General features: G+C 41.5%; 2 protein-coding genes across 3 annotated transcripts; both read left to right on the top strand.

The window, feature by feature from the left end:
• Positions 1-128: 128 nt before the first annotated feature.
• Positions 129-1,239, top strand: LOC122411308 (sentrin-specific protease 8-like). The gene has a single exon (XM_043420050.1). It carries the CDS (start codon positions 422-424, stop codon positions 1,079-1,081), a length of 660 nt encoding a protein of 219 aa, XP_043275985.1. The 5' UTR covers positions 129-421; the 3' UTR covers positions 1,082-1,239.
• Positions 1,240-1,586: 347 nt separating this feature from the next.
• Positions 1,587-15,098, top strand: qtc (quick-to-court). Of its 2 annotated transcripts, XM_043420043.1 has the most exons (7): positions 1,587-1,897; positions 6,096-6,581; positions 9,743-10,030; positions 10,135-10,950; positions 11,108-11,203; positions 11,719-11,820; positions 12,972-15,098. In XM_043420043.1, the coding sequence occupies exons 2-7, from the start codon at positions 6,105-6,107 to the stop codon at positions 13,179-13,181; spliced, it is 1,989 nt and encodes a 662-aa protein (XP_043275978.1). In that variant the 5' UTR covers positions 1,587-1,897; positions 6,096-6,104; the 3' UTR covers positions 13,182-15,098. The 2 variants fall into 2 exon arrangements, with proteins under 2 accessions (XP_043275978.1, XP_043275979.1); XM_043420044.1 differs by lacking the exon at positions 11,719-11,820 and having other exon boundaries at positions 1,588-1,897.
• The last annotated feature ends 2 nt before the right edge of the window (positions 15,099-15,100 follow it).

Below are 15,100 nucleotides of genomic sequence, written 5' to 3'. Positions count from 1 at the left end.
TCCTTCACCGCCGCCATGCCGCTATTCTCCTTTATTTCGATTGCGCGGGAAATTATTTTCTAATGCTCTGAAGCGCCATAACGGTTTTCACAAAACGTTTTTGCGCGACGAGCGGGTGCGAGTGAAATTGTTAGTACTTAAATTGAACACCTGTACACAAAGGCGTTGGTCACAGTTGCTTACCAATGAAATGTAAACGGAGGTTACCGTTCAGAAAATTGATAAACAAAACCTCAACGAAAATGTGATTTATGTCAAACTGGTGTTTAAAAATTTCATTCGAGATTGATTGGTTGTGGTACATACCCTTTATGGGAGATAGCCAGGAAGGAGAAGAAGAAGAGATTGATTGGCGTTTAGGAGAGTTTTATTCTTGAATTAAGATCATTCGTTGCTCCAGTGGTATCGAAAGAAAAATAGAATGGAAGATAAAGTGGAATTGAGCTACTACGATTGTTTGTTGAGAAAACATGATCTAGATTTGTTGAGGGGATCTCACTGGCTTAACGACGCTTTGATAGGATTTTATTTCGAATATCTGCAGCACAAGCACGATGATTCACGAGAAGGAAAAAGAGAAATTTTGTTCATCAGCCCAGAGTTGACGCAGCTTCTTAAACTTACGGAACCTCAGGATTATGCACTTTTTCTTGAGCCTCTTAACGCCAAGGAATGCAATTATGTTTTATTCCCACTGAATGATTGTGAAAGCAGAGATGCTGCTGGTGGTTCACACTGGAGTTTGCTTGTGTTCTCCAAAAAAGAAAAAACCTCGTTCCATTTGGACTCTTGCAAAGGAGTCAATAGAAAAATTGCTCTCCAGTTTACCAACAGTATAATGGATTATTTTTTGGGTTCCAGCAATACAAATTTTGTCGAAATGCCAAATTGTCCTCAGCAAGACAACGGATATGATTGTGGCCTTTTTGCTCTCTGCTTTGCCGCTATTATCCTCCAACAAGTGGACAAAGTTTCTGGAGTTGAGAAATGCAAATTCGATGGTGTTCGAAGCCTTGTCAGAACCAAGAGAAATGAACTGTTGGATTTAATCCATGGACTCGGAGCAACGAAACAGACATAGAACCAACAAAGCATCGTCAAGATGTAGAAAGAGTTTTTATATTTTTGTATTTAACAAATGGTAGTTTTTTAATTTAATTTTACTATATTCGATATTGATATTACTTGAAAACATTAACTTGTGAGAAATTAGAATAAAAACCATTGTTTTCTGTCTGATTAACAAGAAAGTTTATTTTCACAAAATATCAATGTTTACAAAAAGTTTTCAGGAATTTCCCAATGAGCTTGAAGGATTCATGTTTTCTTTATTTTTTAATTTTTTCTGGATCTCGGGTGTTTCTTGATCAATCTTTAACGTGAAATTTTTACTGCGAGGGTTTTCCCTGAGCTTACCATCAGATGGGTAGCATAGGAACGTCTAAAAAAGCCTCACATGATCCTATAGATGTCGGTAGTAGTTGGTTTTATTAGCAGAAACGCCACGAGCGTGATCACGAGACTTTAGGATCGGAAGCGTTACGAAACCTCGTAGCGTAGTTCTTTTCTATACTTATATTTTTTCCGTTGCCAGTTATGCCGCTTGCCCCGCGCTGGCTGGCTGTAAAAGAGCTTGTGGCAGTCGCGTTTTCGTGCATTTCTCTCGATATATTGCTGACGTACTGCGTGTGTTTAGATCATCGTTCTAATTTTCATATTTCACGTATGTTTCTGCATCAGTTGATTTTAAAGATTTTCAATCGTGTCAAGTACGGAAAGAGTCTCATCGAAAGTGCCAGAACTAATAGTGTATCAAAATAATATAGAAAATCAGGAAGTAAAATGCTTCCCGTCGTTCGATGAGTGCCGGAAAAATCCCTGTCACGTGTTGCCCTAGGTAAGCAAGTCTCGAGAGCCCTTCCAAATCCTTTTACAATTTATGAGCCCTTCACTCAGGTATATAATTTCAAAATACCAACCAGCTTTGTTTCTATTCGATCGCGATAAAAGGCCGCGTGGCAAATCACTTGACAGCCAGTCAACACTTTTTTTATTTTCGTCTCTCAACTACGTCCGGACTCTGCTATAGCGATGACGTTGCTCGTTAATGTACGAAAAAGTCAGTTGTTGAGTATAACGAGCGTTCCTGCCATTCGATATTATTTTTTAGAAAAACCTTCCGACCGAATATTCGTTCTCACGTATTTAGGTTTACTGCTTTTTGTGGAACAAAAATCCTCGGGAATATAAAAAAGTTCGTGAAAAATAAAGCGAAAGTTTAAAAATGCTTGTTGTCAATCATTCAACGAAAACTGTTGAGGAGCGCTAATAAATGAGAACAGAAGCCTTAGAAACATTGTGTTTTAAGGTTGTATCTTGATTTGTACGTGACAATTGGAGAGCAGAGCGACGAAAGTTAATATCTGGGGCTCCGATTGGAATATAAAGACGAGCTTAACATAAATGGCACGTTGATGATGCACTGTGCATTCATAAAAACACGTCCTTGTGGGGTGGTTGGACAGTTCTGAAAATAGAACGCGGTAATACAAGCCGATCGATTTTTTCTTCATTCCCGGATAGGAGAACTTTTCTCCCTCTTTTTTCTTGGTTATGCGATAATGTGAAACGGGCTCTGAACATTTTAATTGAATTTAATAAGCGAATACGAGTAAACACGATTGCGGCAACGCGAATTTCTCGTTCTCGGATTGTTATGCAAATACACGCCGACTAAAGACGAAATATACATTCACTTTCACTCTTGCTCGCTTATCTGTCAAAACAGCAACGAAACGATGTAGATAAATAAAAAATGGAATCTCGAAAAAAAATACAGTTTTTAACATCTTTCAAGAATATTCATATTGCGAACGATTGAAAAAATGTGCTCGAAATTGTTGACTCTTTGATGAACGTATTTATAGCTGCAACATTGTATCGACAGCGATTTTTCTCACCAATATTGTCGATTCTCACGAGAAAAATGATTAGTGACAGAGGTTCCTCGGTGATCGTATTGATTCCGTGTGCCACGATGAAAACCTCGTTGTTGCCTCGCCACTTTCTCCCTCCCCCTCTTCCACTCACTTCGTCAAAGTTATAGATTTTTCTCAACGCCAGATAAAAAGTGCAGGAAACTGATGCAGTGCAGCAACAAAGTTGGAAATATTTCTTTTTCTTTTGTACCTACCAAGCAGAGTTCAAAAGGATCGATCCGTTATTCACGTTGGTCAGACATCGGCACGAAAGCTGCCTGCAAATAACGATCAGAGGACTGACCCTAGGCCCCCCGACCATGTGCGCACTCTGTGCCAATCGATTCTCGTCCTCGACCCTAAGCCCAAATATTTTTATTCGTTAATTCCAAATTTTAGGCGCTGGGAAAAAGGCAACGACTTTTTATAAAAATTCCGTTAATTAAGGAGTTTCGGTACAGGCAATACAATGTTGCCATGCTAAACCATGCTAAAAACATAAAAAATTTCAAAAAGTTTAGAATTTTATAAAATTTGGTGAACATATTCTTTAGTGCCAAATTTGGCAATACAAATTTTTTAAGATTTTTCTTCTACACAGTTATCGAGCAATTGATCACTAAAGTTCACGTGTATAAGCATAGCGTTTTCATATATATAGGTATACATTCCGGGCATAAGAAATCTGCTTTAATGCGTAATTACTCGATAACTAAGTAGAAGAAAATTTGGAAAAAAATTGTGTTTTTGCACTTGATGTTGAACAACATTATCACCAAGTTTGATTAGTTTCTTAATATTTAGACTTTTGTACCGAAACTCCTTAAATCTTCCGACGTTTTTTTCTATTTATCCATCAACGAAATAGATTTTTGCTGCGATAAATAAAAATCTTTTCCCACTTTCTTTAATCGCGAGGTTTTAACGTCGCTTTCGTCGCAAGTACGAAAGCGATAAATGATTTATAAAAAAATAAGAAAATCGAATCGAGGAGCGAATATCGAGGAAATGATCAACGAAACTCGGGACGGTGTCAACCGTCGCGTGGAAGAAAATGGAAATGTGTTGGGGCCTCGCTTATCTTTTCGTTATCAAGTCGTCACTTTGATCGTACAGTATCGATTGGACTGTTGTTGTTCTTTAATAAAATAGGAACAAAGTCAAATATAAATTCTCACGTAAGCCTGCGAACATGTGTCATATAAAAAAAAGAATTTTCACGCGCGGTCTCGTCTTCGACCGTACGTCAGCAGCCATAGGAATCGAGTCCGATTTCCATTGGCTAATTTGAATTTGGAACAGTGACGTCGATTATTTCAATCGAATGAGAAGATGAACAGAAAAATATGCTCGGATTTCTCAAAGCATAGTTTCGTTCGCAACATAACGGAACGTGAACTTGCTTCCGTTATGTCTCGACTATTATCCACAAAAGCGGAAGTTAAGGAACGTTTGCCAAGAGCAACGAACCTGTGTTTTGCTATCGCGCATGTGTTACTGCGCTGCTCTATTACTGTATCAAATCGTCGAAGGTTTATCGTTGATGAAATCACGATGGAAACAACATGCCCGGCCGTTTTTTCTTGCGTTCCAAAGTGGTTTGCAGCTTTCGTAATTGCACGATCGTGATTATAAGCGTGAAGTGGAATAACAGATGCGGCTTCAGATATTTCGCAACGGCTGATTGGTGTCAAAACTTCGATTCCCATTTCAGCGGGCCCGTTGAAACCGAGGCTGGATTTTTCGAAGGCATTTTTCTCATATTTTTAAGCTCTGGAAGTCGTCAACGATTTTCGCTCTTAAAAAACGTGAAAAAACGTGCCTCCGAAAAGTCCAGCCTCAGTTTTCATCACGCATGGAAATGAGAATTCACATTTTTTTCTATTTTGTAAATATTAAAAATATTTTGAGCAATTTGAACTAAAGAAAATTCGTTCGGACGCTCCGCGGCTGCGAGTGACCTTGAATGCCAATCATGCGATTTAATTAATAACGCCCTCACCGCGAAAACTCTCAGGGACGTTTGAACACGTGCCCGAGAGCAGCGCTTACGAACAGCGCGTATAATGAAACGTCTTTTTAAATTCAGCTCGCGCGGTGTTAAATTGACCGATTGCCTGGACGAAACTCCTTACCGGATTCGAGTCTGCAGTTACGAAAGAATTTCTAATCACGCTGATAGAATTGCAAAAAGCATTTTTCATTCGGAACTCGTACAGAGCGCGCGCGGGCCTGAAACGCGGGTTCTTATCGCCAGACTGGCACTTCGGTATTGAGTTATTTCAGTAATTATTAAGGCTCCCAGCCTGGTACGCAATCACATAATCGGCGTCGAATCACGGTGGCCAATAGATGATGGGATTATTTTCGGTTACTTATTTCAACGAGTCTGAGAACAAATTAGCCCGAAATTTCGATTTTCCATGATTTTTAAGAGATTCTGTTGTCACGGGAACGAGAAATTCAGCAGCAGTCTTTTTCTGCTGATTGCTCAACACTTTTTGGACAATAAATTAATTGTGATGCTTCGATTAGAGTGAGGCCTCTGAGAAAAAAATGTTATTGATAAGAGTAACGAGGGCTGAATGTACCGAACGAATGATGATGACATTTGAAAATGGTAATCGCGGTGATTGCACACTGCTTGATTATGAAAATATTCACGAAGTAGGACGATCGAACGAAAAAGGGTGCGAGAAGCATTAAGTCTCGACTGCCCTGCGACGTAGCTGAAAACTCGTGTTTTCCATACTTCACTACTGCTTTCCTCCCGAAGGTTTATCATTATTATTTATATACTCGAAATTCGACTTTATCGCAGAGCGTTCCCTTGTTTTTTCTCTTGTGCTCGCACTTAGCTTAATTTTTTAATATTCTTCCTTGTTTTTTCGTTTTAGACATTTATCGCGATGATTTTTGGAGTAGAATAAAAAGCAGAAAGTGGTGGATTCACTCGATTATCGTGTGCGAGAAGAAAGAGGAGAGAATAAGAAAAAAAAAAAATGCAAAATTGAGTAATCTCGTAACGGAATAATGGTCAGCGGAACGTAACGATCGAACGAACGAAGCGTTTTAAAAGGACGAATTAAATACTGACTCTTTATCGTATAATTTCAGGCTCGAGTAATGAGCTGGACGAATCGTTTGGCACGTCACGGAAGCGAAAGAAGTCTCCACTCATTGTCAACGATGCATTCAGGCACAAGGGCCCCGACAACGTCGCCGACGAGCGTAGCCTCGCCGAGGACGTTCACGGGTACCCCGCTCGAAGTCGGTTCACCAAGTGCAAATGAAAACAACGCTAGCTCGAGCGTCGGGACGTCGATGGGGCCAACTTCGTCGGCGGGAGATTCGCGCATCCCTAGACCGTCACCCACGTCCCTGCGTCGTTCGGCGAGCATGCGCGTACGCGGCGAACGGGTCGTCATACCAAATCTACGCCACAGCTCCGGATCCTCGATCTTACACCAACATCATCAACAACAGCGTCACGCTCATCTTATCAAGCAACATCAACAACTGTCCAACAATCATCAACAGATTGCCGAAGAATTTTCGGCCATCACGGAGAATGGGATCGACTCGCATCGTCATCGCTCCTTCGTGAGTTTCCTTTTTTTCTTCGCATCGCCAGACAAACGCTTTCTCGCTTTTTATATTTCTTTACACTTTCTTATTCCGCTTCGTATCCTCCTCTCTTGCCAATTTTCACTCCGCTTTTACTCACATTTTTGTTGCTCATATTTTCGTTCTGACCTTTTGCCCCTTTCGCAAAATCGATTCTAAATTCACGAAGGTTTTTTGGAAAAGTGAGTGGTGCGAGCAGAGTTCCGTGTTACTCGAACCCCTTGCCAGTGAATCCCGTAAAACGAAAGTCGCGTGAGAGAATTTTCGTGCGGAACATCGCGAATACCGAGGCGAAGAAAACACTGAGATAACTTCGTCGTTTCTTCTTGATATTTATTTTTTTAAATACTTTTTTTATCAAGATATTTGGCCCACCGGATTCCGAGGCAAGAGAAGTCTTCGGTTGAGAGCAGAAAAAAGGAATCGCTCCAAGACTCTTCGAGGCAATTGCGAGCTCGGCGCTTCCTTCATCCTCGTTTCATTTCTCTCTCTTTTCGAGGCGAGAATGCAGATTGCAGATTCAAGGAGCTTCGATTCATTTTATTTATAAATTTGTCTCAAGTTAGCAAATGGAACGTGCACTCGATCCATTCGGACTGACGTGGATTGTATTTTTCCAAGACACTGACCGTCAATTCCAATGAAACGGCATCGTTTTTTATTTCGTCATAAATATTCGTTGACACGCGTCCGGCCCCTGCTAAGATAAATCGTAATTTGCGATACTAATATCGGTAGCGTTATCTTGAAATTTTAACACGACTTGCACGAAGAGGGATCGTCATTCCGTCACACGGTTCTCCGCAACCTCTAATTACGATTCCCGCACGGGGCTAACGTTCCAGTCCCAGAGGGTACGGATTGCGTGACCAGCGAACGTAAACGACGAGTGTTGTCTCGAGAACGAAGTATGCGAAAAGTACCAATTCTATTCTCTGTACGGTTGCGCACACGAAAATTCAGATGGAAAATAAAAAAAAAAAAAAAAAAAAAAAGAAAAGAAAAAAAAAGCAATCGATCGACCTGTTGCCGGAGACGAGCTCGAAAATTTTATTAAATAAATAATCGCAGCGCAAGAATTGAAGACACGATGCGACGATCTGCTCAATTTCGTGAGTTTTAATATTTTTAGTATAAAATGAAATAACTCGGAGCGAATGTTGAGCCCTTGAAACTGATGGAGAGTGAGAGATTTAATTTGAGAGTTTTCTGTTTACTCTCGAGACGATGGGGATCGTTAGTCTACAGAAGCTGCTCGGAAAAGTGTCCTCGTACGGGTGCAGAAAAAAAAATAGTCCAACGGTCGAGGGTTGATGAATATTAAACGTTTTTGTGAGTCGGTCTCGCCTGATACTTTCGTCGCACACGTTTTTTAATGTTAAAGCAAGCGGTATGAAGATTATTCGAAGGAAAAGGCGCTCAGAAATTCTGCTCTCCCAACGAACTCTCATCAAGCGTAAATAATTAGTTTTCTTATCCAATTTGCACTTGAGGATTTCGAGATTTGCAAAAAAAATATGGGAAAACTTGGCGCGTTCAGTTTCCGAGAAGACTCGAAGCTCGGGTCGAGGCAGATTGTCGATCAATGCGTAAGGGTTTTCTCGAATTTCGTTCATAAGCTCTCGCCCGTTGAGCTCCGGGAGGAAAATCATTTTTAATGAAGATGAGCGAAAGGGGAGGGGGCAAGCGGCAATATATTATTCGAGGGTCACGTAAGAGGGAAGCTAGTAAAGAGCGAATTGTGTGTGAGCAAAAGGAGAGAAAATCGTGGGCTCCCTGACCTTTCGCAAAACTGGTGTTTTCGCGTCGGCGCAGAATTCGTTTCTCCCGTGCGATTCTCACAGTTCTATAGCTTTCCTCCCTCGAGCTCTCCCTCTTCCTCTCTCGCGTACTCGCATCATCCGCTTTCGGTCTCTTTCTCCCTCGACGGATTCTATTCCTCTCGACGAAGAGAGGGGCACGTAAAAGCACTTCTCCGCTGTGTACTATCCAACTTGTCCCACGGCTGGGAACCCTCTCAGTGTTTACGCAAGTTTCATACCCTCCGGTGACCAAAAATTAATCCGTCCTTAAAAATTGCCTCGAAATCAAAGAAACCCCCGAAAACGGGCGCACAAAAAAAAGTATTTTCTCATTGAAACTCGCATTCCTCGTTGCCAATAGTTTTCGATTCGCCTTCCCCTCGGTCGTAAAAAGCTCATCATCGGTCTTCATGGAATTCGTCCCCGCGACGTTAGCTTCTTCAAATGTCGAGCCCACGTCGCTGCTACTTTCCACAAAACGAAAGAAACTCGCGCAGTTGTCCGTCGGTGAGTTTCACTACTTTTTCACCCCAAGCACGTCCAATTGAGATTGACATTCCGTCGCGAAAATTACCACGGTCTGCTCAACATCTTCGTCCAAGGTCGCGTAGGCCTCCGAATCCGGGATCGCCGAGGATTTTAAACGACGCTGATTCCGCTCAGCCTGGAGAATTCAGCTCGTCAAAATGTTTCAGCGAACCATCGATTCTACTGCGATGTTATGAACGATATTTCAAAACTGCTCACCCGTGTATGCTCGCACCCTCATATCTCGTTTCATAACACACGATGCTAAATTTCCAGCACAATTTTTCGTTACATAATCGATTTGTCATCGATCCAACCCGACGTTTTCTCATTCATTTATTTTACCTTGAAAATTCGAGTGAAAACAGTGGAATAAAAAAAGCGTTGGAATAACAGCAAAGTTTCTAAAAGACGTTCGACCAATCGAGTTGCGATGAATTTACGAGCACGAGCTATCAATCGCGGTGGCAAAGTAATTATAATTACGGAAAGTTCGGAACGCGATATTGTATCGATCGACTCGTCGACAACGCTCCTCATTTCGCAGTGAAACAAGGAGTCAGGCTTGATTGGAATTTGTGCGAAGAATAATTATGAAAAGGAGAAGAAATGTTGGTGCGGATCGAAGATTCGTGAGCTCCCCGACAGTCCCAATGGATCGCGTGACTTTGTCGGTCTTCTCTCGCAGTTCGAAGCTGCTTCTACTCGGATATACTTTGATTCAGTTTCATTTGTAAAAGCTTTGTCGATGCGTTTCACCAGTTCACCACTTTAGTGGATTCTCACGTAATTTTTTTTCGATTCCAGAGCCTATCACTGACTCCGGCGAGGCCGCGTTCAGGACACGCGGCCTCCGGCAACAACTACACGGGCTCGATGCAGCAGGTGGACGACAGTGATGTCGAGAGCGTCAAGAGCTACGGGAGCGCGTGCAGCACCGCGAGCGCGTGCGATCACGCACATTTCGCTCTCAACGGGACTACGTGGTCCGGTCGATCGCGCAAATACGTCGTTCATTGCTCCAACCACAACGGCGAGGGCGAACAGTATTTGACCCCGACGCAGAGAGCGGCTAGACAAATTAGGAAATTTCAGGTAACCGAATCGTTCGCCTCGAATTTTCAGTCTAAAGTTAATATTTTAGTTCCGAACTCGGGGCTCGATTTTCCAACGAGTCATCGGCGAATTATATTCCGTAGAATCTGTTGAGCGAGGCGCAAAAACAGATCGAGGAGAAGGACCGTGAGATATTGAGACTGACGAAGGAAGTGGTGGAGTTGAGGTTGTACAAAGCATCGTTGAACAGTCCGGACGAGCGCACGGACAGCAGCGACGCGTTGACGGTGCGAGAGGCGAACCCGTTTTCCCCGGATTCGCCGATAAAAGATTTGCCCGAAGAGAGCGGTTTCGGATCATCGAACGTGCAGAGCCCGGCGACGCCGGAGAAGCGAGGGGCAAGTGAGCTGCCGGGGTCTCTGGCGGATTCCGGGCACTTCGACGACGACTCGGTTCATTCGAAAGATTCGGTCGGTTTGCCTGGAAACGAGCGCTCGTCGCTCGACGGAGTCAAACAAGTTACGTCGACGAGCACCAAGACGGGGATAGATAATGAAACACCGAAAAAAACGAAGAAACGTTCGAGTTCGAGCATCGCCGAGACTGAGGAAACGAACGAGGAACGGCGAAGACTGATTGATTTGTATGAGAGAAAAATAACGGAAATGCAGAGCAGACACATCGACGAAATTCACGAGTTGAAGGAGAAGCACAACGACAAAGTCGAGAGTTTGCTTAACCAATTGTCCGAATTGAATACTCGCTATTGCGAAATACGTCCGTCCATGGATGCAGCTGAGGCAAGAGTCCGCGATCTCGGGACCGAGCTCGAGAGCGCGAAAAATCAGTTGGCCGAGCAGAAAGCTATTTTCGAAGAGCAGGAGGAGAGAAACAAGCAAATGTATTTGAAAATGTACACAAAAGGCCAAGAGGCAGCTCGCATAGAGCAAGCTGACAAGGTGAGTTCGTCACGAATTTCCCGGTGCACCCTCCTCACTTTCTCGGCTCCGAGGCTCTTGACACTTTTTCCTCCCATCTCGACGGATCAAAGCTCCCTTCTTCGGCTCATTCATCTCCGTTATTTTTTTCATTTTCTCTTCTCGGTCGTTCTCCAAGATTTACGAGCAAGCCAATCAAACTCCTCCAAAAGTCACGATCGCCGAGGTACTCCAACAACTGAACGTGACGCAGGCGGAGTTGGAAAACGTTAAGGTGAGTTTCAGCCACGATTTATTCACAAATTCATTGCAATTCGTTTGATTTGTTTCGAATTTTTCGCTAGGTTTTCTTCCAATAGGTAAACACGATACTGCCGACATTTTGAAATTCCATTTAGCTGTAAAACTCGTCATTTATTTCTCGTTTCGCTATAATGGCAATCGAAACTCGCACTGACACACGCAGCGCGAGTAATAAAATGTCACTCGCTAGAGTCCATCCGGTTTTGTTTCTCTCGTTGACAAGCTTTTCTCACGTCACACGTAACTCTCATTCCCACCTCATAATATTTCTCCTCGTCTCTTGTACTGTCTGTCGCCAGCTTTAATATCGTTAATCTCTCTCTCTCTCTCTTTCTGCCCAGCATATTCTTTTACTCGACTCACACGAATCCGGAAATACTCTTCTTCATCCATATCTCTCCCTCCATTGCCGGTTTTTCCATCCAATACTAACGATGTAACACTTTTTTTTTTTTTCTTTTTTTTTCGTCGTCGCTTACATTACAGGGTACAAGCTACTTGTCCGAACTTCACATTTCAGCCGATCGTAGCCAATGTTTATTAAGCGCTCAGGAGGCTGTTTCTCTCTGGGTCCTTGCTACACGTAAGGTCTGTATTTCCTCCTCGAGATGACATCGCGAAATATTTAAACGTGCTCGTCGTCGTCGCTGTATGTTTCTCCTTTTCTCCTCTTCCCAAAGGTCGTTACAGTGCTGCCAAGTCATCCAATGAGCCTTAAATTAGTTGAACCTATATCTCCAATAATTCATCGACGATTGACACGAAATTCACACTTTCATAAGTTGCCTTTTTATGGAACGTTTTCGTTGCTGTCCCCGTTAAACTTGCAGATTCTCATTTTTTATTTACAAACTAAGACCCATATTTTGTGTAATTAAGAACCTGTTCACTGAAATTTGTCAGAAGCTTTCATATCGTCGTTCCCTCAACATGTTTGCTCGATTCTTAAAATTAAATTTATCATTTTATCGGTGTGGATCATGAAAACTTGAAATATTTAAGATTTGCAATTCAGCGACTCATTTGGCTATTTTTGAGTGCTCTACCTACCGACGTTTCTTCATCGTCCTCCAAATGATATTACTTTCCTCTCCACCCCTATGATGATTTCCTTCTGCATCATTGGATGCGTGCCTTGCGCTGCACGAACTTGAGACAAAATTTTCCTGCCTACAATCATACTTTAACGATTTTTTCAAATATTTATTATTCCATTCTCGTGAGATGGTCAAGCACGTTTATTCCGCTGAATTTAAAAATCATCTTGTCCTTCCATTTCTGTATTTTCAACAGCTTATCGTGACAACAAGAATCTCTCGCATGCATCTGGACGTTTGTTTGATCTATCCACGCACAATATATTGTAGTAGAGATTATTTTCGATCAACATTTAACTGTGTATTCAAATATTAGACGGGCCAATGTCCGGAGAGCACTTGGAAGAAACAGCCTCTTTCTAGTCATTTGGTCTCGTAAGTTTCGTCACTGCACGAGCTTTTATCGAAGCGAAAAGCACATCGCCTGTTCACTTCTATTTCATCATTACTTTAGATTAGTTATTCATCCGAATTCAGCATAGTCGTGTAAAAAGTAATAAAAATCGCAGAAAATTGCATGATTTATCTGTTAAATCAATGTCGCCGCGAGTGACTATGAACTTGAAAAAGATGTTACAATATCTTTCCTTCTCGTTGAAAATGTGGTTCTCTAATTCTGTGCTTTTTTCGTTCTCTTAACAGGCGATGTACCGAAGGATCGTGGAATCTCGGAATCGTCAAGGCGCTCTGGACCCCGAGATAACTTTGCAATTCCTCAAATCAGCTATTTACTACTTTCTCACGGACAAGGAAAATCACCACGGTCATTTGAGCGCTATAGAAAGTATACTCGGTTTTACCGACAACGAGAAACTCAACATTGACAAAATCTACGGATCTATTAGAAAATAATTGAAAGTTTAACGAGGCCTGGAAGAAAAGTCGTCTAATTCATCACGAGTGTCTACCGGCCTTCTTTTACCGTCGACGAATTTGGTGCTGAGTTTAACGAAACACATCCACAGAGAAGAAAACCATTCGACTCTTTTCTTTTTAAAAACCCAATGAAAGGCCATGCGAAAAATTTTCAATCATAACACATTGAAGCCAGTCCTTTTGAATATTTCCGTATTTATATGTAATCGTCAAAATTAGATTCGATGCACTCACTGACTGAAAAATCCAGAGTTGGATTGTCCTGATAATATTTTCAATAAATTTACACTCCTTATTCTCACCGATGATAATAATTTCGACATAATTTTGCATAAAAGTATGTGTACGAAACAATTGGAACTCAGCACCGTAACTCTCGTAACTTCGTGCTGCCTCTACCGGTTAGCTGGCAGAATTATCAATATTATTAGACATAAAATGGAGATTCATGGGAATCGCGATAATTTATCAAGGTTTTGGGATTCGTATAAGCCTTCGTTGAGAGTATCGGGAAATTTGGTCCATGTAAGATAATTCGGTTCGTCGAGCGTCCTTTTCCAAAGCCAACCTCCCCCCCTGTCCCGTTCGATCAATGAAACGCCTTGTTTATCCGCGTTGCCGCTTTAGTTCCTATTATATAATACGAAAATATCGATCGAGAAGAAACATTGATTATTCGGCAGTGTCAAACGACAGGATAACTCGGAGCGATATATGTCGCTTCTGAAGAGAGTTCGAGGTCATTGAATGACCATTAAAACCCCCTGGACCCCTTCGCAGACTTATTCGTATATTATTTATACATTGTACATTGTTATACATACATATAAATATTGTATAAGACTCGCGAATATGTATAAACCTTATCAAAGCCTGTGAGTGATACGCGTGTCGTCCGGATAGGGTAAAAAGAATGTGAGACGAAAAAAAAATATTGTGGAGACTGAGGGAAATATCTTGCCTTTAAAAAATTAACGATCGCTTGAGTCTTGTGTATAGTGAACATTTTTTCCTTTGCGGAACATTCGAGAATGAAGCGCGCGCCTTTTCAGACTCTGTTTGAGGCTACTCTTATCTTACTAGAATGACGCGCGATACTGTAGAGCATAACAAAAGATTTAAAAAATTCTGCACTTTCACTTTTGGTGCGAATCATAAAATACGTAAGGTACGAAATTCTTTTTGTAAAAAATGAAGTATCATTGAGAATTTAAAGTACACAAAGTTGCCAGAATAGGATGAAAATGAATAATTCGATTGAAAATTTTGGCACGGATTATCAGTCCTTTTTTTCTTTTTTAAACAATCTCCAAATCTTCCACACGGTATGCCACTTCATTCCTTGTATTTTTATTCAAACTATTTCACCAATGCGGATATGTCTATTGGCAATAAATTGCCTGAAGGATTTTAGGAGTACAATCACAAGTTTTTCGAGAATCAAAGCTTGACATTTATTTCCATGATAAAAAAGTCGATACTTTTAATGCGTGTCTGATCCATGCAATGTATCAAAACGATCTACGGGGATTCCAACGTCTTTTATTGTTCAGTTTGTACTTTCATTTGGCAGAAACATTCTTTTTTATACTGTTGAATCTACTCGATCCTGACATCGCTAAATATTTTTTACAAATTCTGATGCGAAGAAAGCTTCGATGTGATCAAAGCAGGTTTGGATTCTGTTGAGATTCCATTGAAAAGTAAATGAAACGTGCGTTTCATTTCGATCTGCACATGTTCAACTAGCGTTCGAAGCTCGTAAAGGCTTTTTTTTGAATATTTATCACGGCTCATTCTCAATGTACGTGATTATTGCTGCTGTTAATAAACTTCAACAGCGATGTAGCACGATTGTAAATCTTGTGAAATAAAGTAAGACTTATCATCGAAGT

The sequence above is a fragment of the Venturia canescens genome, chromosome 5, assembly GCF_019457755.1.
Source record: "Venturia canescens isolate UGA chromosome 5, ASM1945775v1, whole genome shotgun sequence".
NCBI classification, from domain to species: Eukaryota; Metazoa; Arthropoda; class Insecta; order Hymenoptera; family Ichneumonidae; genus Venturia; species Venturia canescens.
Note: the sequence above shows the minus strand (reverse complement) of the source record. Positions and strands in the feature narration are given on the sequence as shown.